Here is a 25131-nt window from a genome sequence, read left to right on the forward strand (position 1 = left end):
ACTTTGCAAATCAAATCTTCCCATTTGTGCACAATCTAAAGGCAAATGTAGAAGTAACAGAAAAAATTACTGGTGGTTTTTCAAGGGTAGTTTGAACTGCAGCAAGTGGGTACACCTTCACAGAAATGATGGTAACAGCTTTGAGTCAGAATTTAGATCTGAAGCTTCCCCATATCTCTAGTTTAGATCTAGTATGACCATTTGATTGTGGAGAGTACTAGACTGATATTTTTAAAAGGAATAGAAAATAGGAGACAGATCACATTGTGACTCAACTGCCTTAAGAAAGAAGTAATTAAAGAAATTGTAGTCAGGTGCTACAGTCACATGACCCTCAACTGACCATTACAGAGGAGTGACTTGAGCATAAAAGGATCCTATATTGCAAACAGGAGGAAAGATACAGGATGTTTTTTGGTGAGAATGTAAGAGGTCTTGATTGTAACTCTCAAAAGAAAGGCAAACTAGGGGTTTTGTATCTTGAAGATAGAAGAGCAGAGATAAAGAGTGACATGTAGAAAGAAATCTGAGGAAGCGATGGCTTATGGAAAACTTCAGATTTGAAAAAAATCTGAGTCTGGAAACCTTGAGTGTGGAGATGTTAGGGCTTGTAAGTGCGTGTAAATTGGCTGGGTGTGGTGAGGTTGTGATTTTACTCCTTGTTGAGCTCTAATGGGAGTGAGAAGCTATATGACTGAGACAGGGCAGTTCCTTCTGGTTCTGCCCTTTACACTATTTTGTAGCTCCAGGCAATGAAAATCCTTGTATGGCTTTATAATGTTCTATAATATCAAATGGGTGACCTAATGGGTGTGTTTGATCAATGCTAAGCCACGATGCATGACTCATTAGTGTTTCAGATGCTTAGGTAAGACCTGCCCCTCTAACGGTGGCTCTCAAGGACAAAGACAGTGATATCTGCAAGCTGCTCTCTGTGCAGGCAAAGGTCAGTACCTGAGAAGTTCCAGATCTTCAAATGGTGTCAAAAACCATAGCCTTTAGCACATGTGCTACTGCAAACATTGGCTCTGGTTCTTTTCTATTCATTAAATTTGTGGCCCCCCAAAATTCACAAACTGGTCTGTGTGTGAGGGATTGTGTCCTGTGATAGCTTATAAGGCACTGTAGTGTATGTGTGCATTGCATATTTAATTATCTCAGCTAATTGTCTGTTTTCTAGTTTCTGTTTTCTGTACTTATCAGTTGTGTCTGCAAAACATGTCCTGGCACACAAGTTTTGCTGCTGGCACCTTGGTGTGATGACAGAAAATAATCTTGGTAAAGAATGGGAGGCTCTTTGCAGGGTAAATCAAATTGCTTTAAATTCCTTGATTTGTTGCTGTTGTCGATGCAATCCTCCTGGTAGTGTTTGTAATTACAAAGGAAAGAATTGATCACTTCTTTTATATTAACCTCAGATTTTGTCAATTGAGGCTCTACCTTTGCATTGCAGTAGCTGGCTCAGAAAGTCCAAGCAGAATTTTCATGTTTGGAGTTAATGATCTGGAGTTGTCCAGAAACAGCTGTTTGCAAACAATATTGGGGATTTACCTTTTCATTATAAAGCAGAGAAATCTGTTGTGAGCTCATATGTACCCTGTTGTGTTTATCGAAACACTTCTGCTGAAGTCCAGCATGCATGTATGATCTTGCCATGGCCAGCCTGCTTATTATGATTGTGTACTACGAAAATAGAACAGGAATCTCTTAGTTTTTCCTGTTTGAGATGTTTTTCTAGCTTCAGCAGTCTGTTAATGATTTGAGGCTAAGTTATTAAACAGTTGAACTCCAACATCCAATTATTTATTAACTTAAAGTTATTTGAATATTAATCATGCAAGGAGCCATAAATGTAACGCAGCCTTTAAAGACTCAAGGATCATCACATTCCCTGACTGTTCTAAAGAAATCATTACCCTTTCATTTAAGGGGTGAAATAGTATAACCAAGTTGTGACTTGCTCTTAGATTTCCAGGGCATATAAACTATGTTTTTTTTACGAAAGATGAAAAAATAATGCTCTCATGCATTGATTATTTACTTTCCTATGGAAGGAATTTGGAGTTTACAGTAAACTAATTCCTGCTAGGGGGCCCTAAGACCTCCTTTTTTATTTTTTTTTTTTCCCCCTGTGATACTTATTCCTAGTCTGTACTGACCAGTCTCCCCAAAGTACTTAGCAGGTAATTGGGTATGAGTCAGTGAGATCAGAACTAGGCCATTTGTAGCAGTAGTTCAAGTGTGAGAGTGAAAACTAGAAGCAAACCTGAGCCATGTTCACCAAGCCAATGTAGAAATCAATGCACCTCATTTAACTGGAAATGAGAACTGTAGTCCTTTATTACAGTTGGGTTTTGACTGCTGCATTGTACTAATTTCTTACTGAGACACCTCTGCATGATTCTAATTTAAGCATTGGGTTGTCAAAACTTGCTTGTAAACTTAAAGCTATCTCTAAAAACTTAATCTTAAAAAACCAAATAAAACCTTAAAAATTGGGAGTCAGGACAAAGCTTGAGTTACACTGAAGGGTTAACACCCCATTGCCCTGTTGTAAGCTAATAATGGGGTCTTCAGTTCTAAAAATACTTGGATACCAACAGCTTTATGGTATAAGTGTCCAGCAGGGCGGCATACTTGTCAGAAATGGATAGATTTGACCTTATCTTGGTTTAGAGACCAAGGCTGTGCTTGCTCTCTGATCCAAGAGCATTAGGCAGAGTGTTCGGATGTCTGAAGCTGTGACAGGAAAAATCAAACCTCTGGTTTTAAACAAGTTGGGAAGTTGTATGGATTTGTGTTAAACAACTACAGAAGAGATGGAGCAGCTCCAGAGGCTGAGCTTGGCGTGAAACTCCAAGACCACCACAGCATGGAGCTTCTATGCTGTTGTGAACTGAGCAGAAATGTCCTGTGTTGACTCCTTCCTGTGTTTTGAGGGACTCCTTAATGTTATATGTACCAATGAAATCCTTACTTAAATATTTTTCAGGTGCAGAGCTATAAACTGTAATCCCAAATATCAAATATATTGTGCTGTGTGTACAGCAGTGAGTCTAGCTCTTGAGGAGTACACCAGAGGATAATGATGTGATCAGGAATCAAATATTTATGGGTCTGTACTGCCCTTCCCTAACAGAAAATTATATAAAGTGGAAGTAACTTGATATAAATCACAGTGCAATAAGATGGGTATGAAGGCAAATTCAGGCTCAGTATGTTTCATGCTCTTCTGTCTGTGGCCCAGTAACTTGCAGTTTTTGGCTTGATCCTGTGAATGAATTACTTGCTCTAAATGGATGGGCAAAGAGTAGGAACTTGGAAGGGCTGTGTTGGTTCAAATATTTTTTACAGCTGAAACATCTGCTTACATGATTAGCTGCTGAGCAATTAAGCTAAGCAGTAATGCTTTCTGTTACAAACACAACTCTTGCCCAGCAAGTTATAGTCACAAGGCTATTTATACAGTTAAGCAAAAAATTGAATATACAGCTGTATGTGATTAAGTGATCAAACTGTGTTGTCACAACTTCTGTCATGAAGTTATAAATCCATACATCTGTACTTAGGTACAATCTGATTGTATGTATTGATTATTCTACCAAACACTAAAGACTGGCGTATCTGTGGAGGAGGAAAAATGACTTCATCCTATGAATTAGAAACCAGACAAGACAAGAGGTTAAAAGTGTAACAGTGCTTCCAGTTCGGGATGTTGCAGGGTGTGCCCTGTCAGCAAATGATTACTAAGTCAGCAGGTTGCCTCTCATTATAAAGTTAGTGATTAAAGCGTTAACTGGAGCCTTCCCGTAGGTGTAACCATGACTAAGGGAGCACTTCTGTCAGCCGTTAAGAGGAAGGAAAGTGGGTAGGTAAATATTCCCGACATGCACCGAGGTGCGGGGAGTGTCCTGGCTTTCCAGCACTCCCAGTTTGCTAAGCAAAACAGTAATTAACAGCTCTGTGGGTTCCATGAAGTAGCAGAGGTAGCTGTCAGCCAGTGCAATGCTGTCATGCCTCTCCCAGGGCTCAGTGAAAGGTATGTGAAACTCCTCCTCTGCTTCTCCTTCTCTGATCGTATGCACAGGTAAGTGAAATGTAAAGCTGGAGCTGTTCTGCTTGCTGTGTAACCTGCAGTGTCAGTGGGAAACAAGGTCCTTTGCAGTCACCCAGAGCTCAAGTCGGATTCCTTTCGGGTAATTAGGGTGCCGGAGGGAAGGAGAGATGTTGGGTCAGAAATTCTCGTCAAAGAAGTTCCTAAATCTCAAGGTGTCTTGCGTGAGTCAGAGTTGTGATTAAAATGGTCAGAAAATAGGTAGTGCTGCTGCTCGGTGTGTACATGGGCATAAGCCTTCGCTGCCCTTCACTCAATCAGTGGTGTGATTTAAAAGGTTACGTCAGTGACCTTGTCTGTTCTTTTTGGCGGGTAAAAGCTATCTTTCCTAAGCAACCTGAAATAGAAAGTAACTTCTCTTCATTATAATGGATTACTTAGTGTTTGAAATAGATGTGGTGCAAGCCATGGCTGCCTGAAAGGAGGGAGCTTGTGTATCTCTTCGTGATTCAAAGTTAAGGGGCTCTATTCACAGATAAATACCAACTTTTGGTTTCAGTAATTGAAGCCCATTCTGAACCTGCCAGAGCAGAGGGTTACACTGTGTTTTGTATTCAAGTAGTGCTGTTACTGCTCCCTGCTGTAGCAGTGAATATTTAAAATAAAGTGTAAAGAAGCCTGCAAGATAAAAAACCTCTTGTTTTCAGCAGGGAAAAGGCAAATGTTTGGAGTAAGTACTTTCTTTTGATTAGACTTTTGCTTTGGTGATGAGGACATCTAACTTAAAAAAAAATAAAACCAAATAAAACCAACATGAAGGTTCATGTAACTAGAGCATGTGACTAGGTAAAGACTAGTAAAATTATTCAGCTGATACTGAATTTCTCATGTATGTGAATAAATCCTAAACTGATTTTTATAGAAACAGATAATGGTCCAAAATTTTGCTAAATACCAGACGTTTCTGAGTTTAAAAAATGACTTGGGTATATGTGCTGTTGTGCCTACAGTGCATAGCTCTTTGTGCTGTACAAAATATTGGATGTATATGTTGTTGATAGCTAAGTTAATGGACAGCTGAGCCTTGTGGTTCCTAAAGAAGAAACTGAGAAAGTTCACCCCATCCGGACTTCCTCTGGTTTTGGAAGAGCTTTGGGAAGCACTGGGTCAAAATACCTGGTAATCTTTGAGGAATTTTGGGTTTTTAGTTTTTCATAACACTGGTAGGAGCTCAGTGTAGCACATTGCTTGCTCTGCAGTCCCCATCTTAATATAAGGGTGCACCAAAAAGCACACTCAGGCTGTTAACGCAGAAATTAAAATGCTGCTTTGCTGTTCCTGATTGGCTCAACTCTGGATGCCGGGTGTCCCTCTCCTTCCAGCCCTCCTCTGCAGCTGCCTCCTTTTATCCTTGTGTAAAATTCGGTGTGGCTGTTTGCTCTTACCTTTGCTTTGTCATTCTTCTACTGTCTTCTTCCTGTGCTGTCCCCTTAAGCAAATAACGTAAAGATCACTGTACTTAATAAAATTAACCAAGTCCTCTCATCTGCCTCTCCACTAACACTTTGACTTTCTTGGAAAAAAAATGTTTTGGGATTTCGCAGCTTTGGGATTGTGCAGTGGTCTTCTTTACCTTTCCTTTTCCCAGACTTCTCCAATAGTTGCAGTCTCCCTCTAGAGGTGCTCATTTTGCATCTGCTGCGTTTCTCATTTACTCTTTTCTCTTCTGTTTCTTTTCTTTCCTTCCAAGAGTATTTTAGGCTTCAGTCAGTCTTCCTTTGAGCAGTAAGTTTCTTCTTAGTTAAGTTTCAGGCCAGGAGGTTAGTCCAGGCAAGGTCCTACTTTCAAGGTCTTACCTATCTGAGGGAGTTGTTAGGTTCTAGTCCAGTTTAATGTCATGATGGAGATGCCTGTCTGACAGCAAGCAAGTCAGGAGACAGCTTTGAATACATGGCCACAACCATATATTGTTGGAAGAGCTAGAAAATTAGCACGTCCTTGTTAGTTCAAATCAAAGGGAACAATGGAAAAAACACATTTCACTTCTCTTTGCTTCCTCAAAAGAACTACAGGGAAATTACATGGAACATAATAAAATACCAGGAGGTGATAAAAAATGTGGCAGCTTTGTGGAGTGCCAGTGTAAATATACTGTCATTTATGGTGTCAAGTAATTGTGCTAGGGAAGTCACTGTGTGTTCTCAACCTTCAGATTTCGGGGTGAACTAAAAATAAAGGCCGCACGATGCATGTAGCCAAAACGTGCCTATGAGAAGGGTACATGGAGAAGTGTTCTAGTTCTAGGGTGAACTGGAGGTGTGGAAATGTTTTGTACAAGCCTGATAAGCCATACCGATCACATAACTGAGGAAAACGTAATGAGCATTTTCTGTGCTTCTGCACCAGCCAGCTATAGGTGAAAAGTCCAGTCTTTGTCCAAGCTAATCAGGCAGCAAGGGAGAGAAAATGGGGAGGCACTGGTGACAAATTGTTTCCATTGACAACTACACTTCCAGTTTGTTTAATTGTAAGCATTTTAATGGCATCTAGCTGATTTAAGGTATGCTCAAGGCTTTTAAGGCAAATAATTTACTAAGAACCATTCTCTGTGTAACAGAACAGGTAGTTCAGTGATAATCTTTTTATTGTGTAAAGATCACTTCTCTCAATCTGTAGAGATCAGCTTTTTCTTTCATGTGATTCATTTTAAGAACAAATTCTATGGAAAAGAATGCAACCATGAGCAATGAAGCGGTGCTAGAGCTTGCTAGAGTTATTGCTCTAGGTTTAATAGTGGTGACTTGGCTATCCACTCTTCTTAACATGTTGTTTCCTGACAGATGGGAGGAAGCTTAAGTGTATATCCAGTTGTTCAAGTGCCAGTGTACATAAACTCCTCTGCATCTTTTAAAATCGTTTTGAAATTACACTGGCATAGGCAGTTGATTCAGTTAGAGGTATTAGTAAATCACATAAAATGAGATTTCAAGGTGCGGCCAATGGTTACTGAACTCACTTCAGAGGCAAAGAAACAACACTATTATACTGGCATACAGCAATCTCTTTCTTATATACAAACTCATGTCTGTACAGACATCCCTGGGCTTATTTGGCTTTCAGGTATGTTTTTGCCTTGATGGATGTCACCCAAAGGACAATGGGTATGGGAGATCCTTCCTGCTCTTTTCAGTGAGCTTCTGATCAAGTGCTGGTAGAAACCCCAGCTGCTTGTGTAAAGCTCATTTTGGTAGTGCACTCTGGTTTTAGAGGCTATGAAATAACTTCCTATGTGTTTTGTAGGGTGAAGATAATGTATTTTTATGCATAGCTTCTCGTTTTGCCACATATATTTTTTTAGAAGTCATTCATCTATGATATGGAAACTTTATGTAACTTCTTCTAAAAAAGAAGCTTTGGTGTAGTGTAGGATCATTTGTGCAGAAGCTAGGCACTGACTCTCTAGCTAGCCATGATCCTTCCAAGCTTGAATTTCTTTTCTGAATTGATTTTCTAAAGGCTACTTGTCATTACTATTGTAGACAATAAATGACTTTTCAGATGTCTTTGTCCAGGCTCTGTCCCATACAATCTGATATTAGACTCGAGTCAATCTCCCAGCATAACATCAAGTGCTGTTAAGCAAATTCCTCTGTCATCATGCCCAAATAAGAGAGAAATAAAAGTGGAATGATCAACTTCCAATATAGTCTTTGGAGATTTTATTGCTTTCAGTGGGATTAATTTTTTTGCCCCATTTGTGTGGTGCCACTTCTTGGGCTGAGACTAATTTTTTTTCCAGTGCAGTGTCAGTTGTCAATCTTGAATCTCTGAGTTTCTGCAGTTACTTTCCTCATTCTGCCTCTTCTTCTAGTACCTGAGGGGGAATGAAAGCAGCCACGACTCTGTAATTAAGCTTGTTGAACAATGCATTGTTGGAGTCTCATGGATCTGGCTTGTTGCCTACACAATGTGCTGGAATCACTACTCAAGAGATCTGTAAACTATATTGCTACATCACTTTAATTATAGCCTTCTTCTCTCTTTAATATCTCAGCTGCTTTCTTTGTGTGCTGTGGGACACTGCCAGTGATCAACACTTCCACTTGTCTTGTTTTACAAACCTGATTAAGGGTGGTTTGCTGAGTCACTTTTTTTTTTTTGGTGACCCTGGGCAATGCTCTATCCATAATTAACAAATGAATCCTAACCAGTAAATGTGTTGCAGTCTCAGTCTACTAACAAGTGAAGCATAATCAGGGAGTTGTAGAGTAGTCTTAAAACTTCTTGAGAAAGTCCTGGTATATGTGGTACTTGAGATTTAAGGCACCATGGTATACTTGGTGGGAATGGTTTATGACTTTTTTAGTAGAAGTGGGAAATATTTTGGTATTAAGGCTAAGTACAAAGTAGTCAAAATATAGTATAGTTAGCTCTTAGTTTGAGTCACCAAGCCTGTTTCACTTGGCAAACTAGGGCTTTGTTGTTGTGCTTACCACTTAGTCTTTCTTAGTGGCATTAGTGCATATAATCAGTTTTTAACCTTTTGTTTAGATTCATCTCTTCTGAATAAATGAAGAAAGTGACTATGAAAGCACAGCATCTACCTTCTGTTTCCATCAATGAGGAGAAGTTCATAACCAGGTAAATTATTTTTTAAAAGCCCAAACCCAAACATTTAATGACTTTGTTGCTTTCTTCCAAGTTACGCTGTATTTATTCATTATCAGGGGATGCTGTAGAGAATGAATCTGTAGCAGCAGCAATTTCTACAACTTGCTTGCTGTGAAGTGTCTACAGAACAAAGTTGCTCTTTATGTGGATTTCAGAGAACAGAGCATTAAACCTTTTGGTCTGTGGATTTTGTTTGTTAGGTAGAACAGCACTTTTAGAGGATACTGAAATAAAATTCCGAATAAGGGAAGGAGGCTTGCCTATCTTTGAAATATTTTGGAATTGAACAGGAATTCCAGTGTTTAACTTGAGCTCTACTTGTTTGAGACATGGGGTTTGGTCTGTAGCCCCAGATGTCGGGGTTTCTTTGCAGAAAGACCTGTTGGGCTGCCAGCTCTATTCTGTGGCGAGTGAAAGTGGTTCTTTAACCTATTTGTAAAAGCCTGGAATTGCACTCAAACTGTATTTCGTACGATGCTTTTTCACAGTTAAATCTGGCTGGTAGGAATTTTACCTGATGCTGCCATAAAGCCTGAGCTGCCAATGTAAAGTTCCATCCCCTTTTTAGGGGATTAATTTTTCCCTTGTTGACCAGAGCACAGGAGCTGGAAGAGGGAGTTCCTTTCTTGCTTCATTTTCACCCCTCTAGATCTTCCTGTGGGAAGAAGCTAACTGTAAACACGCCCAAGGATGGGGCCTGTCATAGAATTTCTCATGCACTAATAGGTATTTGCATCTGAGTCCTGATGGTTAGATATGTGACACGAGTAGTGCTGTTGATTTCTCCCTTTTTAAGGAAGGGTGTCAGAGCTTTGCCCAAAGCACAGAGTCAATGAATGCATTCCTCCCCCTCTCCTAAAGAGTTGTTCCTTTTATACTGTTACTAATTTGGGACATAGTGCTTTTGTGTCAGAGGTAATTAATCTGTGTGAACTTTCATATACTTGGCATACAAAAGTGTTTGGAAATGTACCAGATAAACCAATGTCTCTGAGTTTTTAGTCCCTTATGTATTTGCCTGTTCAAGAGGTGAAATGTGGATCCTGGTCAATCCTGCTTTTACAGTCATGGTTTAAAGTGCTCTTCAAGTTTCTTTGCCTTGTGAAAAAACAAATAAGTGTTTCAAGAATCAATAGCATATTCCATATGCACTCAAACTTGTTTCCAATGCAATTTCTAGACCATAGTTCCTCATATATACCTTGAATCTGCTGTTACATTACTCCTCTTCCAGTTGTATCATGCAAATCTTGCTGATGTGGCAAGCCTGCTGTTTGGGAATTGCACAATAGCTGGATCAAAAAGCTGACCAAAGCATGTGGGATTATTTGGCTGACTGAACTATTGTGTCTTGAAGCACAACTGCCATAAATATCCATGGGCAAATGCGTAGGGCTTGGAGGAGAAGAGGACACAGGTGAATTTTCCTGGGTTAGCGTTTCAAGTAAACACAGTCTGGGCTCTGTTGTGGTTTACCACCAGGGCACTTGACCTTACAGCTCCCTTATGTCCTGCCCTTGTTACTGAAGAAAGTGGTGAATCTGCAGTATTTGTTACCTTTTTTTGGGGTTTGTCTCTAAGTCGTTCTACCAGTTACTTAGCTTTGGCTTTCATTAACGGCTGCATTTGGCTGTTGTCACAAAGCTGTGCTATAAGGAACAGTTTTGCAACATAGCAGAGCTGCTGATTTTCTGGCAGTGTAACTCTAAAGAGATGACCATGTACCTCTTGGTTAGGGCAGTCTTTGGGCCTTTGTGGTGAGGATGTGTTACAGTAAGAATCATTCTGGAAGTAGTACGCTGGTGCATGTGTTATTCCTTTCTGGGACTGAAAGAAGTAATGAAAGATTTTCTTTTCTAATGTCTCCACTACACAAGGACAAACAAGTCAGTGTGAGCTGCTGTTAAATCTCTCCCTCAGGGCTTTTCTAATCACTTGTGTGGTTCGTCACTGTTGGTTGCACTAATGCAAGACTGAAACCTGAAAGATTTATTTGTACAAACTTCTGTGGAAGTTAATGGGGCATTCTTCTAGAGAAGGCAAGAAACCAAGTAAAAATCTTCAGAACTTGTTCTGAGAAACAGAATCTACCTTGGAGATAACCCTTACTACATCACTCGGTGCTTTTAGCCTATGATCTTATTTGCCTTTGCAGCCAACATGGACTAAGAGTAATAGATGGGCCTCAGTGTGATCCAAGTCCTTATTTATTCCTAATCTGTCTTCAGGGAACTGATCTCCCCAGCTGTCTACCTGGAAAAAAGCTTGCAAAATAACAGCTGACAATAAAAAGATTGCCAATGTATTAGGCTGCAAAGTATAAAAAGACTCATGTTTTAAGCACCTCACAAGCAGGATCAGCAGGTCTATCACAACATCTGTCAAACAAAACTACTTCTCTCCTACTTGCATGTTAATCTTACATAGCATCTGGATTTTGCCCATGTATGAGGCAAAGACATGCTTAATCTTGCTTACCTTTAGCCAGCATCATCAAAACTTCAGTTGTATCTGATTCATATTGAAGTTTATTAAAACTTTCCCTTTCAGTGGTATGACCTGACTACAAACCCTCATAGCTCATGGGACACAAAGAACCTCTAATGAGCTATTCCAACACAGTGGAGAGAAAGGCTTTCACCACCTGTATTTCTAGGATTTAAGAGCAAAGTGACTTGAAGGAAATGTTGAAAATGCTGTTTTGGAACCTAGCACTCTGTCAATAAAGCCACTTAAAAATTTTTTTGGGGGAGTTGCAGTAGGGTAACAAAGTAAATAATATACATCCAGAGTGTTAGAAGGGAATGCAGTTAACCTTCTTGAGTTTAGTGGTTCAGCCCTTGTCCTAATGATACCTGCTGAGTAAAAGCCCTGTTATCTCTTCCCTTCTCACCACAGGAAGAGGTTCACCAAGTAACAGGACACTGCCAAGTTCAGCTCATTAAGTGGAGCAAGGGAGGGATAGGGTATGCCAGGGTAAGCTTTTCACTAGCACACTGTGCGTGCCCCTCAGCCCTAAGTACAGCAGACACATTAACTGGCCTCCCTGCTCCCCCCACTTCCCTCTCCAGTGTGTCAGCAGCCAAGCCCAGGGGAAGGCTGTGTTCCCACTGACTGGTCTCCGTGTTGGGTTCTCAGGCAGCAGTGTCCATTAGTCCCACTCTGCTTCAACGCAGTGTCAGATGTGTGTGTGCCTCACCCTGAAGGATGAAGCAGGTGCTACAGGTCTGCATCCCATGTAGAGACTCACATCATGGCATAGCTTTGCTTAGTGTTATTGAAAGACACTGTGTTGTCCAGACGCTTTGTGTATGTAAAAATGATGAGGTGACTGGGAAACACAACCCTGTGTAATGCACCTGCCTTGGGCATTCCGAGACTGTAGATAGGGGAGGCTGGAGGTGGAAGAAGAGTGCCCTTGTCATAAGCCATAGAAGAGGGTGTATGCTGCTGGAGTGAGACTGTGATAGTCCCAGGAGAAGATACTTCTGTTGTCTAACTTAAGATCATACATAGCAGTTTCCAACCAAAATTATTTGTATTTTTTTGTGTAATCCAACCTCCTCCTATTCTCTCACAGTGATTTCTTGGAGTGTCTTAGTATTTTAGGTGAGATCCCCTGAGTAACACTGACTTTTTTTTATTTTTTAAGTTTACATTTAACTGTGCAGCCATTTAAACAGTCTGAGTAAATTGAGTCACAATCTGATCAGAGAGAGATGCTTTGAAATAATATTCATTTCACCCCTGAAAATATCCCTCTGAACTGCTTTGCAGTGATGTACAAGCTGATCCCGTTCCTAGGGGACAGATCACTCTTAGGTTTGTCATCTCTGATAAGGGTGCCACTATCACTATTGATAATGTACTCGTGTTCTGGGTTGTGGGTGTGTTGTGACTGTTACGGGAAAACAAATGTTAAAAATTCCACTGAAACTATTCATGCCAGTGTTTTCAACACCCCAAGGCTGTACTGTAAAGTTCTTCTCTAAATCTGTCTCTCACAGAAGGTGGTGTGTAATACTTTGCATATAATCTTGGTCCATATATTCCTGCACCTCCAACATTATTTCTTTGATATTCTTGGTGAACTCTGACAGTTGAAATATTAAAATGCAGGTTCTACTGAGAGTCATCCCAATGTGTGAGTTGTTTTTCAGTGACAGTGCTAGAAGTCAATTTTTGGTTTTGGGGTGGGTTGGATGGTTTGTTTGGTTTTGTTTTTGTTGTGGTTTTTTTTTTACTTAAAATTGGTTTAGGAGTTTTAATAGTACTTCTGATTGTACATGGATCTTGGAAGAGTTCAGTAGGTCTCTGTGGAACTTACTGTGAGAAGTTTGCAAATGCTGTCTGTTTTGCCTGTGGTTCAGCTGTTCTAGTGTCTCATACTAGACAAAACCATGGAAACAATACACTATTTGGAAATAAAACTTGGTGTCTTCATTTACCACTGCAAGACAGTACATTAAACCATTGTGACTGTTAGTCATCTTAGTTGGTGCTTTCTGTGAGGAAGACTTCATATGCTTCCATGCAATTGTTTCCCCATGCCTAATGATCTCTGCTGGTGGAAATTGCTTTATTGAATTACAATCTAAACAATCTTTGCTGTTTAATTGGTGTGGGGAAGAACATTTCATTCTTGGTGGTCCTGAAATACATACCACTTAATTCTGCCTTTTTTCAGTCCTCCTTAGCCTGAGCTGCAACTTGCTTTTTGTCTTCATGGTTGATGCCCCTTATTACTCCCCCTGCTCTTCTTTGGACTCTGTCAACTTGGTGTGTATCCTTCTTCAGAAGTAGTGCTAAGAAGGCAGAGTACTTGGACCAGATTTGGCCTTGAGCTGTAATTCAAGCAGCCTTGCTCTGAAGAAGATATTCCTGTGTGTATCTCCTTGTATGGTGGTTACTTCTTATACAACAGCATGGCACTGATGACTTGGGATCAGCACTTGCTCAGCAGTAACCGAAAGGTGCTTTTCCACAGTGCCGGTGCCGAAGCAATCAGCCCCCAGCCTATGTTTGTGCAACATGGCATTTATTGCTTCTTACTCATTTACAAGGGCTGTGTAGGCCGCGTTGGTGATGTGGGCTGTTTGCTCAGGAGGGAGCGGAGAGCTGGTGCTGCCCTGCACTATGACTTCAACCTACCTGGGGTGCTATCTGTGCACCCACAGGCTGCTCAGGGTTTCAGGGTGTTGAGTAGCCCAGTGACACTTCCCAGGATGTTTGGAAATCACATAGTTAAAATCCAGTAGCTACAGTTCTTTCTTTCCAAAGTTATCACAGGGGGAAAGGAGGTGGCTGCGGCCTAGAAACTGGGATGTGTGTTAGCTCTAACTTGGTTATTTTGAAACCCCATCAAACTTGAAACATTTTCTGAAACTCTCTTCTGCAGTGTTGTGAGTTTATCAAGGATGGAGACAGGTATTGTTATTACTAAGTTTTAAACAACATTAGCACCAGTGTGCCTCACATTGCCTTGCTGCCTCAATGCAGTGTTTTCAAAGCAGAATGTTATGTTTCTTTTTTTAATTGCATCATGAATTTCTGTTTGAAAGCTGAGATAATAGGCAAGTTTATAATCCAGAGGTTCTTTTCATCTCCATCCTTTCTCCTCCGACCAAAGAGTTAGTGCAAAGCCGTTATGCTTCAGACAGAAGGAAACGGAATACTTTGTCTCAGCATACTGTAGATACTTCAAAATAAGAAGAGTATCTGAAAAAATAGAAAAACCCAATAGAAACCATCACGTGGGGAGAACAAATTGTAACTTAACTAAAATAATCTGCAACATTGGTGCATGGGAATGTTGTTCCTGTTTGCTTCCCCCTCATGACTATAACAGAAGTTCAAAGTACAAGTTATTCTGGGGCAGTGTAATTAACCTCACATCAGATCATGACTGTCTAATTTCCTCTGTGTATCAGGTCTTTAAAGAAGCAACTTATAAGCAACCCAGTATCCTCACAAAATTTTACTCTTGGAAATTGATTGTTACCAAACCTGTACAAAGGTGCAGTGGGTAACACAGATGCAGGGTGTTACCCTGCCACTTAGCACCTGGATTTTGCAGTGACAAAGATGTTAAACTATTCTTCTTTTCACTGGGATCTTTTATTCTAGAGAGCAGCTCACTTCTCTTCTGAAGACTTATAACTCTTACTATTCTGATCAAGAAAACCTGCAACTGTCACATAATCAGGTAAGGATCTATGTAATAATAATATAAAAAGCACAGTGTAATAGTAGGAAAAGCACCAATGGGTGCTGATGTTTAGCATGGCTAGACTGAACAGTGTAAGATATCTGTTGTGTGTTAGTATATTAGATGGAATATATCACTGTAATACAAATGCCACAGCAAGTGCTACAGTCAAATGCTGTGAGGAGAAAAGAGCAGAAATAGGTATGTTCAGACTAGTGGGAGTTTCAGATTTTTAACAGTGTGATCTTCTTTCCATCCCATTTGTTAGCGTATCACAGGAAACCATTCTTTAGTTTGACATCTCAAATCTTATATCATTAGCTGGGAGAGCATAGTACTGCAAATATTTCTGTGGGATGCAGTTCCCCTTACCCCTTCTGCTTGAACCCACAGTGTGTAATGGCAGGACTGCTGTCCCTCGCATCAAGGAGAGACTGCCGCTCTGTCCTCAAATGTAAACTGTTAGTACAGAGAAAATGCTCATAAGCATAGCCCCGGGAGTGCATCCTCTGGGGGGGACCAGAAGGGCCTGTGTAGCTGAAGGATGGATAAAAGCATGAATCGTGACTCTCATACCTGAGTCCCTGGTTCAGAGGTCTGAACTTCCTTCTCCTTTACAAGCTGCATTTCTATTGTTTTGCTGATATCAAGACCCAAAAGGATATTAGAGCAATTCTGGGCAAAAATGGTCTGAAAACAGGCAGTCCTTACTTCTCTCTCCCAGCTCTTCCTGCAGTGACAGAGTTCTATGTCAGCGAGAATGGGGACTGATAACAGGTTTTGGATTGATGCTGTGCTTTGCGTCAAGGATGATTTAATTAACTGCTTCTTCCTCTACCAGCAGTTATTCTTCCCCTTTACCACCTTCATAGCACCCTGGTTTCAGAAGAGCTAGTCGTCCAAGTAAAATAAATAGGATTGGACTCGTAATTGTATGGAATTACAGACATGTTGGTTGGAAAATCTCCTGGTCAAAGTCAGACGAATGCTGACATGAGGTCAGGTCAGCTGTGGCTGTAGCTAGCTGGTCTGAAAATAGGTTAAGTATGGAGGTCACACAGCCTCTCTAGGTGACCTGTTCCAGGGCTGTGTCTGCCTCAGAGATTTCATTGTATTCCTATTACTTTGAGGGGAAATCAGTTATTATTACTTATTATTGCTCAATTATTAAGCAACACTGTATTTCTTTTTTTTTCTAGCAAGAAGGAAGCAGAATATTTATTGAAGGAATCTTGTCAATATTCTGGGGAGTCCGACATCCTATCCGATTAAAAATTCAGGATGAGAAGCAGATACCCTCTTTTGTCACCCTGAAGACAACAGAGAACGTGGGTTTGTTCCCTAGTAAAAGGTAATGGATTAACTTCCAAGAGGAGGAGGCAGGCTAGTATTTCAAGACAGCTGATGTAGGTGGCTTCAATGGATATAGCTGGTTGTATATCCCAGAAGGCTGTGGTGGTCCCTTGCCCAGCAGTACTCTGTGCCCGGTGTAACTGGTGTGGCCTTTTGACAGCTTCTTCTGGGCATGAAGATGCATCTTTGTAGCATATTTGTTACATCTTTGGCTTTCGACTTAAGAACAGCTGAGAAGGTGGAGAGGGCTGCTCTTGTCTATACTGACTATTCCCATGAAAGTACTGGCAAATTTATACACATAAAAATTGACAAAAAAAACCCCAACCCACATGTATATATGTACTCCCCAAAACGTCGGTAGCCCCTGGAAGACCTCATGTCGGTGCACATTTTACAGCACCAAGCATAAAGCTGGTAGGTTAGTGCTAAGTGATTGTCTATTGCAGATTACCTTCCCGAGTACTTCAGGTGTGAAACCATTGTTTCTCAGGGCAAAGTTCAAGCCAGGGAACAAATACTGGCTTTGTCTGTGCAAAATCTAATGTTAAAGCCCCTTAGAAATACGCACAGATCAGCTGCTCATTCCAGCTGCCGCCTGTGATGTTTCATATCTGAGCGCATTGTGCTGTTCTGACTCCTGCTAGGTTTGCCATATCTTTAAAAACTGATGTAGGTTCTCAGAGTATTTCTTCTTCCTGTTTTGAATGCTATTTCCCAAGCCTTGGTTGATGACTCTTGAATTGTGTCTGATGAGCTGAAGCAAAGTAATGTGTAATATGGAGGCTCAGCCAATGTTTACCCTGAATGAAATATGGAATTTATCAGGGAGTCAGAGCTTGTTTTCTTAATTATCCATTGTCTAAGATGGCATGTGGTGCGTGTTTGGATTGTGGAATTAATTCTACCATCATTGCAGCTGTGGAGCTCTAGTAAAGTCAGGGACAGTCTTCCTCCCTATTTCTTGCTGTTGAAATTAAGGGATGTGACCTGACAGGAGTAACCAGCAATGAACTCAAGTTTGAGGCAAATCTGGTTCTCTTTGTTCACCTTGACCAGGTCTGCTGATATGGGCTGCGTGTGGCCTGTAGGATAGGTTCCAGTCTGGAAGTTAAAGTTCTGCTTTGCCTTTTATTTCTTAAAAAAACTTATGACTGGTGGAGATCTGAATCTTAAAGTAAATAATTCATGATCACAGAAATGTGAAGTTGCCCTGACATGCTTTAAGGTATGTAGAGCAGCTTGACTATTTGATCTTAAATGAACTTTTTAAATGCATGGAACACAACTGAGATCATCATTTGACATGTTTGTTGGAGTTAGTTGAATATTGCTTTCAATATATATAGGAAATGAATTTTTAATATTTTCTTACAAATTGGTTTATTCTCAGTCAGAGCAGTAACTGGCCAAAGACTTTCTGCTAGAGAGTTTATGCAATGAATTATGTAAATACTGTCATAAAGTTGAGTTTTAAAACAGAATGGATTGAATTCCCTGTTCTCATACAGAACTGGTTTGGATAGCATGAGGGGCTAGTATGGTAATTTTAAACTTTCATGTCCCCATCTGTGTAACAGACTTGATGCATCCTGGAACTATTTAAACCTCGATATGTGTGTGTTTTCTGTATGCCTGCCTGATATCCTACGTGTGAGTAATCCATGGCATTGCCATAAAATAAATAAAGAATTACTGCAAATTATTTAAGGGACATCATGGTTGATGTTCAACAAACTCTAAATAGGATTGTGTTACATCTGGGTTCCGTAGTCATACCACATTTTACTAACCAATTTTATTATGACATAAACTAAAATTACTGGCTTCATTTACCATGTTGAAGTCTGTAGTTGTGTTCTATAGAGTTTTGAACAGGGATAGGAATGTGTTACATGAAGCCTGGCTACAGGATAAATTGAAATCACTGAGTTAATGAAGAGTAATCACCTATAAATATATGTTTGGTATTTCAGGGGAATGACACGCTGGGGAGAGTTTGATGACCTACATCATATTAGCGGGGAGACATTGAAATCTACTGAAGAAAAGCCAAACCTTGAGAAAAGTTAGTGTTGGCACTCTTACGTTCATTAAAAATTCCTTGTTCTGTGACTGTGCAAAAATAATTTGACACATTAGACCTCCCATACCAGTAAAGGGAAATATTCTTCTGTCTCTGTTTAACATCTATTAAACCCTAGTGAAACATTGACTTTTGACTGGTTAGTGAAAGCATTGCTGTGCAGGTAACTTTCCAAATGGCCAGTGCTAGTGGGCTGCGCTTTCACCAAAGAAATCATTCCCAAGAAGTGAACAAAATAGGAGACTGTAACCGCTGCAGACAGCCTATTGCTCTTCACCGTATGTCTATGCCTTGCTCCTCTCCCGTTCAGCCCCTCCTCCCCCCCCCAATAATTAAAAAAATAAAAAAAAAACGAAAAAAATCCCTCCACTGAGAGCTTCCTTCCTGTGGGGGTGCTGGCAAGGAGGGTAGAGCAACTGTGCAACATGCTGATGCGGTTTCATTTTGTCCAGGTTATTCATGTTACGAAAGCCGCACTCTGAAGTCCGTGAGCGAGCAGGAACATGACTGTGCTACCCTGCCCAGGGCTGTCAGCAATGCTGCAGCTGTGCGGAAGAGGACCAAGTTCCCCATGGTAGCGAGGACAGAAGTAGAAACTCACAGGTTTTCAATTAATGGCCACTTCTACAACTACGAGGTATGAAAGTTTGTGCTTGTCTTTCATCACATGAGGTTGAGTCCTGGGACAGGTAAAAATGTCCAGCAAGCTTCTGGACTTTCCTGCACCCCCTTAGCCAAGGCTCAGTCCTCACTGGCCCCACAACAGGGCCAGGCCAGTGCCGCTGTGTCTGGTTTCAAGTGTGCCTGGCCACCGTGCAGTGGGGTCCACAGCGGTCCTGCGTACCTGGGGTGCTCTCCTGAGGATATCGCCTGCCCTTTGCTGAATGGCAGCAGTGGCAGCACACCTGACAGCTTGCTTTGTCCCAGAGCTCTGCTGGTTTGTATTCTATTGAGTGCTCATACTCATGCCCTTCTGCTGCTCTTTTTGTTCCTAGACATCAGTTTTTACTCCAGCTTTTGGATCAGAAACCAAAATAAGAATAAACAGTCAGATGAGAACAAGAGAAGTAATAGAACAATTGCTTCGAAAGTTTAAGGTAACTCTGTGTGTTTGCAGAAGCAAGTGCAGTCTTGTTTTAGAAACGTTAACTCAAGTGTGTCCCACCAGTGCTGTGTGAAAGGCAGGAAATAACTGGGAGGGGGGATAGTGCATAGCAACAAACCACGCGGGCCATTTTTTAAGGAATGGGTTGGGTTTATTTTACAAATGTTTCACAGATTTTTGAGTCTAGAAAAGTTATACTGGGCGCATAGTGTGCAGTGAAGGAAAAACTACAGAACTGCTTCTCTATATAGTTACGCACAGGAGGAGGAAATGCTGCTGCACTTTCAACGTGTCCTAGCCCAAAGAAAGGATGTTTGTTCAATGCGTGCTGCCGTGCTTCCCTCTAGTGACGCTACCCAGTAATCGTGTCTTGCTTAAAACAATAAGGAATTCTCTTTTAGCCCAAGTGTCTGGGAGATGCGTTCTGTTAGATCCAGGCACATGGAAAGCTCCAGAAAGTCAGTTAGAACTAGTGCTCAAGATCAGTGCCATACTGTCTGAAACTACTTTTATTTTTTCCTTGGTACCATCTTCCACTAACATGATTATACCTAGTCAGAAATATGTTTACCATTGGTGCTGTGTATTTCTCCAATATCTTTATTCTATGTAGCTCCTTAGTGTACAATTTTTGATAATTCACCATTTAGCTTGCCTAGAGACTTTGCTATTGCAGAACTACTTCATAGAGTTAATAAGACTTGGCAGTGTAATACTAAAAGGAGAAGTTGACTTCTATGAATAATAACATAAGGAATGGAATTACAGAGCAGGTTGTAAAGTTGTACAGAATAAGCTGAAAAATAAATGTTCTAAAGGACTGCTATTTTCTGAATGTGGTTGTGCTGACAAGTGGATAGGAAGAGATCACAGGGTTTTACCCTATTGGTAATACTCCTGGCAAATCTGTGGGTCACCCAAAAAGAAAGTTGTATGAAGTAGTTAAGGGTGCTCCAAGGAAACAAGACTGGAAAGATCTGGTATTGTCCAAGATGGTATGTTACTGATTTGGGCAGTATGGTAATGTAAGCAATCATGAGGTAGCGGGGTACCAGGACATGAACATGGCAGCGCAGCTTTCTACCTTATCCAAATCCCGTATCTTTTAACTTTTCCACAGACAGGATCCCAGTCTCAGACTTTGAACTAAATATCTGAGTTGAGAAGCACAGAGTATCTGCTGACAGTGAAATGCTAGGAAAGTACATCAGTCAGTCTGAATACTTTTTTTTGTTTGTGTTTAACAGATAGAAAACAGCCCACATGAATTTGCACTTTATATTATCCATGCGTCCGGAGGTAAGCCAGACACAGCTGCATGACCACTTCGTCCCTAATTATCCTCTGTGTGTGCATGTGGACTGCTTAACTTGGAGCGACAGGATTTGTCACGGACATCTGTCCTAGTTGAGTCAGTGTGAGCATGGCGTGGTGTTTTGGCTTCTCTGGAGACCCCTTAGAGATGTGTGGTCCCTTGATGGAGATGAAAACCTGAGTAACTGTGTTCTGGGTGCTTTCCCTATGCTACCGGTCTGGGTGGTTCAGCTAAACAGGCCTTCATTTTTCCTTTATTGAAAGGCTGTGTTAGAGATGCTCTTCTGCTCTAACTTTTGTTCTGCACAGCCACACTGCAGCCGTGGGATGCCAGGCTCCTGCTGGTAGTGTTGTGGGATATTTTAGTTGACAGTTTTGGATGATAGTCCTGGATCACAGATGCCTAGTTAAAAGTACTCATTTTTCAGTGGAAAACGTTTACTTGTGCAACAGATTTTATTTCTTCAGGAAAAAGGAAATTTGATCTTTATTAAAAGGAATACCTGAAAGAATGGGAGAGAACTGATGGGCATGTACCTTAAATGTCAAAATATGAAGTTGAAAGGATGTTTGAAAATTTTGAAGTAGACTTTGTTTTAGGAATGCTAGGCCTGGGATTAGTCTCTTAAATGCTTACTCAACTATGTAAATTGCAACTCCTTTGTGTTGCATCTACCAGTTTCTTTCAAAATGCATAATATAAGTCAAGTGCCACATCCTCCTGCATACACGTGTTAAAGACTTGTTAGATATCTAATAATTGCACATCAGTCAAATACAGGATATTGGCCAAGAAAAAAGACTACTCATTGAATGAGGTATCTAGAGGCACTGTTGTATGTTCTGTGCATCACAACATTTCTTGTAAATCCTAGAAAAGAAGCAGCTGAGGAGTAGAGACGTTCCCTTACTACACAGACTCTTGCAGGGGCCCTCGGAGAAGATTGCCAAGTTTTTTCTCATGGACAGAGACGTGGAAGAGGTTAGCAGTGATGTACGTATATCTTCAATTCTAATAGTTCACAGTATTTTTCCCAATTAGCATAGTTGCTAAGGTGCACTTCTTGTCATCTTCTTGGTAGGTTGCTCAGTATATTCAATTTCATCTTCCCTTTTTGGAATCGATTCTGCACAGAATAAATGAAGAAGAACAACAGGAGATTCAACAGACAATTGCAAGGTAAATAGAAGTAAAATGAGTGGGGTCACTTGGAGTCCAGGAGAGTGTTTACAATTACGGGTTGGCTCAAGGGGTGTATACATTTGTGTGGCAGAGTGCAGATAGAACACTGTGCTGTCACAACTTAAGTGAAACTTTGTGGGATTTATAATGCTTTCTGTATCTGGTAAACCCAGATGAGCTGTTGCTGTTAAAGATTCCAGAATAAATACTGACTACATGCACATGGCGGGGGGGGTCTTTTCAGAAAATTTGAACACTCAGGGTTACTCCTGTTTACTTCATTTGTTTTCTGAGTGTTAGACCAGTTCCTCAGTTCCTACTTGCGGCTGTGTGTTTCTCTGGACACATACTGGGGTACTCTTTAGGTAGCGTAGTTTTTAAGCTAGATTAGTGCCAAATTCTTGATGTTCCATTAAAACTTCACTTCTGATTGATAACATGAGTTCTTCCAATGGTAGCTCAAAATGCACAACAGGTACAAATTAGCAACACAGTGGTATTTCTGAAAATGAGTCCTGAGGTCAAAAGCAATGTGAGTCTGTACCAGCTGTGGATCTGTTATCAAATGACTGTCTGATAATCACTTTGAATAAGTGGCCAAGAAATGTAAAGAAAAAAATGAATAGCAATTGTCACTTTCTATCAGAGGAGCTTTCATTACAACATTTTTCAGCCATTCAACTAACATGTTAGAATTTGGGTTGAATTTTTGCAGAGTTCTGTGCTATTTAAATGCATTCTCTCTCTTTTCATCTCAGGTATGTGAAAGAGAGGAGCATGATATGCCAGCACCTTCACAGTCGAACTGTTAAAAAAACAGAGACTACTGTTTGATGTGAATGGCCCCACGCGCTGCCTTCGCCAAAGGGAAGCCAGTAGGTTTGCTTGAATGTGCCGTGACTGAAGAGCACTTAAAGCACAGGGGTGTTCAAAATGCTGGAGTTTATCCTGGTTAATTATGCAACCGAAACTGAACCCGCTCCTCTACAGCTTTGGAATACAGGTTGGGAACCACTGAAGAAAATACAGGTTGGGAACCACCTAAGAAGATGTACTAGATCCCCTGGAAGACTGATGCTGAATCTAGTTTGATAAGATAGGGAAAAAATCCTGTGAAAAGCATAAGGCTTAAAAACCTGCTCATTTACAAACCATTACCAAAAGTCTAGCATATAAGAAAAATATTGCAATAACCAATGTGTAAATTGTACAGACAATATGAAAAATAAGTATATGGTTTTCCTTCTGTTAGAGGAATGTTGAATTATGTTAGGAGGAAGCTCTTCAGTAGAGATAAGTTGCAAAAGGTACTTATGAATCTTAAGATTGCAGTTACTTATCTTTTAAAAAAAAAAAAAACCCACCAAACCAAAAAACTACCCCAAACAAAAGCCTGCACAAGATAGACCTGAAATCCCACTGGCTTCAGATTGGTAGATGCCTGACTTGCTTAAGCTTTGAGCTACAGTTAGGAAAATATAAATGGAAACCCTCCCACTTAATAGCTACTCAGCTCTTAAACATAAGAGGGAATTTATCTCTGAAATATCTCTTGAACTACAAAGTAAGAACTCTCACTAAATACTGTTATATCTGCTTGACTGGGTCCTGAAGGCACCTCAGCATTTGTTGTTGCTGAAACAAATGATTCCTGGTAACTTCCTGTGGTTTGTATTTAAAGGTGAAAAAGAAGTGTTGGGTGCAAGAGGCTGAATATCACAGCCATGATGGGGCTGTGTCGGCAGCCTTCCCTGGACGCAGCTTGGGTGTAGCCTGGCACCAGCACAGAGTGTAGCAGCCAGCTGTCAGGTCCTGTCTGGCTGAGTAGTGCTGAATGTTAAAGCTCAATTTGTAGAGATTTAAATAAAATCCAATTGGTGCACAATTAATTGCCCTCCTGTACTAATTTGTCTTTTTTACATGGTATCTGTGTTTTGCCTCAGTGACCTTTGATTTACACAGTTAACAAGATAAACACTATGACAAGGAGGAAATCAGTGTGCAGTAAATGTTACCTAGAAATCATGTGGAATAAATCAAACATGAAAAACTTTACACTGCCTGAGATGATGTTACTTGGATGATAACTTAAAAATGAAAAGTTAGTGTGCTAATTAAAGCTATTGTGGTTGGGGCAAGGGGTTTATTTTAATGTACAGTCTAATATAATCCTGCCCAGGAAAATAATTATGGGCAAGGGAACACAGAGGGGAGAAGTAAAAATAATTCAGCAGTTAAGATGCATGGTAGTAAGGACCAGTTGCCTTAGAGGTGCAAATATAAGTTCCAGGAAGCAACAGTGCACACAAGTGTTACTGGAATTTCCCCAGGGACCCATTCATATATGTGTTAGCCAAGTTTTAGGAGGTATGAAACTCACCCTAAAACATCACTGGTTAGACTTGCAGGGTAAGGTCAAATTTCAGTGAGGTCTGAAGCAGACCATGGTCAAGTTCTTGGCCAAACTCAAGCAGAATTTGGCAGTTTGAGCCATCTTATGGATGGAGCATTCAGTTCCTCTGAAGCCAGATGTGTCTCAAGCACCAGCTGCCTCTATCGGAGCACAATGGATCTGATGCTTGAGTTAGAATAGGAACAGACCTATTGGTCTGGATTCTTGGCTTTGTTCTGTTGAAATTGCTCTCAGGAACAAATCGCAACCCATTGGCAAAGCAATGTTCAGGTAGCTCAAATTCATGAGCAGGGAGATAAGCTAGTCTGCACTCCTTAGAAAAGGACAAGTGTCACAGGGATCTCTGCCTGTGCTGTGGCACCTGTTCCTCATTTGAACCAGGAAAAAGTATTTAAGTATTTTTATGCAGATTAGGCTATTTCTATTACATGTTCCATTTTGTAAATGCTTGAGGAGTTGTATGAAGATACAGTATGAAAACCATGGAATATGGAATAGTTGTAATTCCTTGGTCTGAGATTAAAAGAAATCAATGCACAGACCATGTGGAAAAGAAAGTGGTTTTAAGCACAATCCTCTGTGTATGTACACAATTCCAAAATTGAGCCATTTTTGCCACCATCGGATGTTAAATCCTTGAATCCTTTTTATTTCACTTGTCCTGCTGAATGAGGACTGAAAGATGCTGGAAAATACCTGTGGTACATAGCACAGATTAGCTAGAGTCTGCTGGCTTTTAAGGGC

General features: G+C 40.6%; 1 protein-coding gene across 2 annotated transcripts; it reads left to right on the forward strand.

Moving 5' to 3' along the window:
* Positions 1-3902: 3902 nt before the first annotated feature.
* RASSF6 (Ras association domain family member 6) lies at positions 3903-23863 on the forward strand. 2 transcript variants are annotated; one of them, XM_074823359.1, is made up of 11 exons: positions 3903-4039; positions 8606-8695; positions 14852-14930; positions 16133-16284; positions 18263-18354; positions 18825-19009; positions 19368-19469; positions 20725-20776; positions 21667-21785; positions 21874-21971; positions 22733-23863. In XM_074823359.1, exons 2-11 carry the CDS (start codon positions 8625-8627, stop codon positions 22806-22808), a joined length of 1026 nt encoding a protein of 341 aa, XP_074679460.1. In that variant the 5' UTR covers positions 3903-4039; positions 8606-8624; the 3' UTR covers positions 22809-23863. The 2 variants fall into 2 exon arrangements, with proteins under 2 accessions (XP_074679460.1, XP_074679459.1); XM_074823358.1 differs by having other exon boundaries at positions 3936-4087.
* The last annotated feature ends 1268 nt before the right edge of the window (positions 23864-25131 follow it).

The sequence above is a fragment of the Strix aluco genome, chromosome 4 (assembly GCF_031877795.1).
Source record: "Strix aluco isolate bStrAlu1 chromosome 4, bStrAlu1.hap1, whole genome shotgun sequence".
In the NCBI taxonomy this organism is placed as follows: Eukaryota; Metazoa; Chordata; class Aves; order Strigiformes; family Strigidae; genus Strix; species Strix aluco.

What these genes read in the sequence shown, in the direction of transcription:
- RASSF6 (XM_074823359.1), top strand. Translation starts at nt 8,625, where the DNA reads ATGAAGAAAGTGACTATGAAAGCACAGCATCTACCTTCTGTTTCCATC. An exon ending in GAGGAGAAGTTCATAACCAG is followed by an intron (nt 8,696 to 14,851) that starts GTAAATTATTTT and finishes CTTTTATTCTAG; the next exon opens with AGAGCAGCTCACTTCTCTTC. An exon ending in GGTTTGTTCCCTAGTAAAAG is followed by an intron (nt 16,285 to 18,262) that starts GTAATGGATTAA and finishes TTGGTATTTCAG; the next exon opens with GGGAATGACACGCTGGGGAG.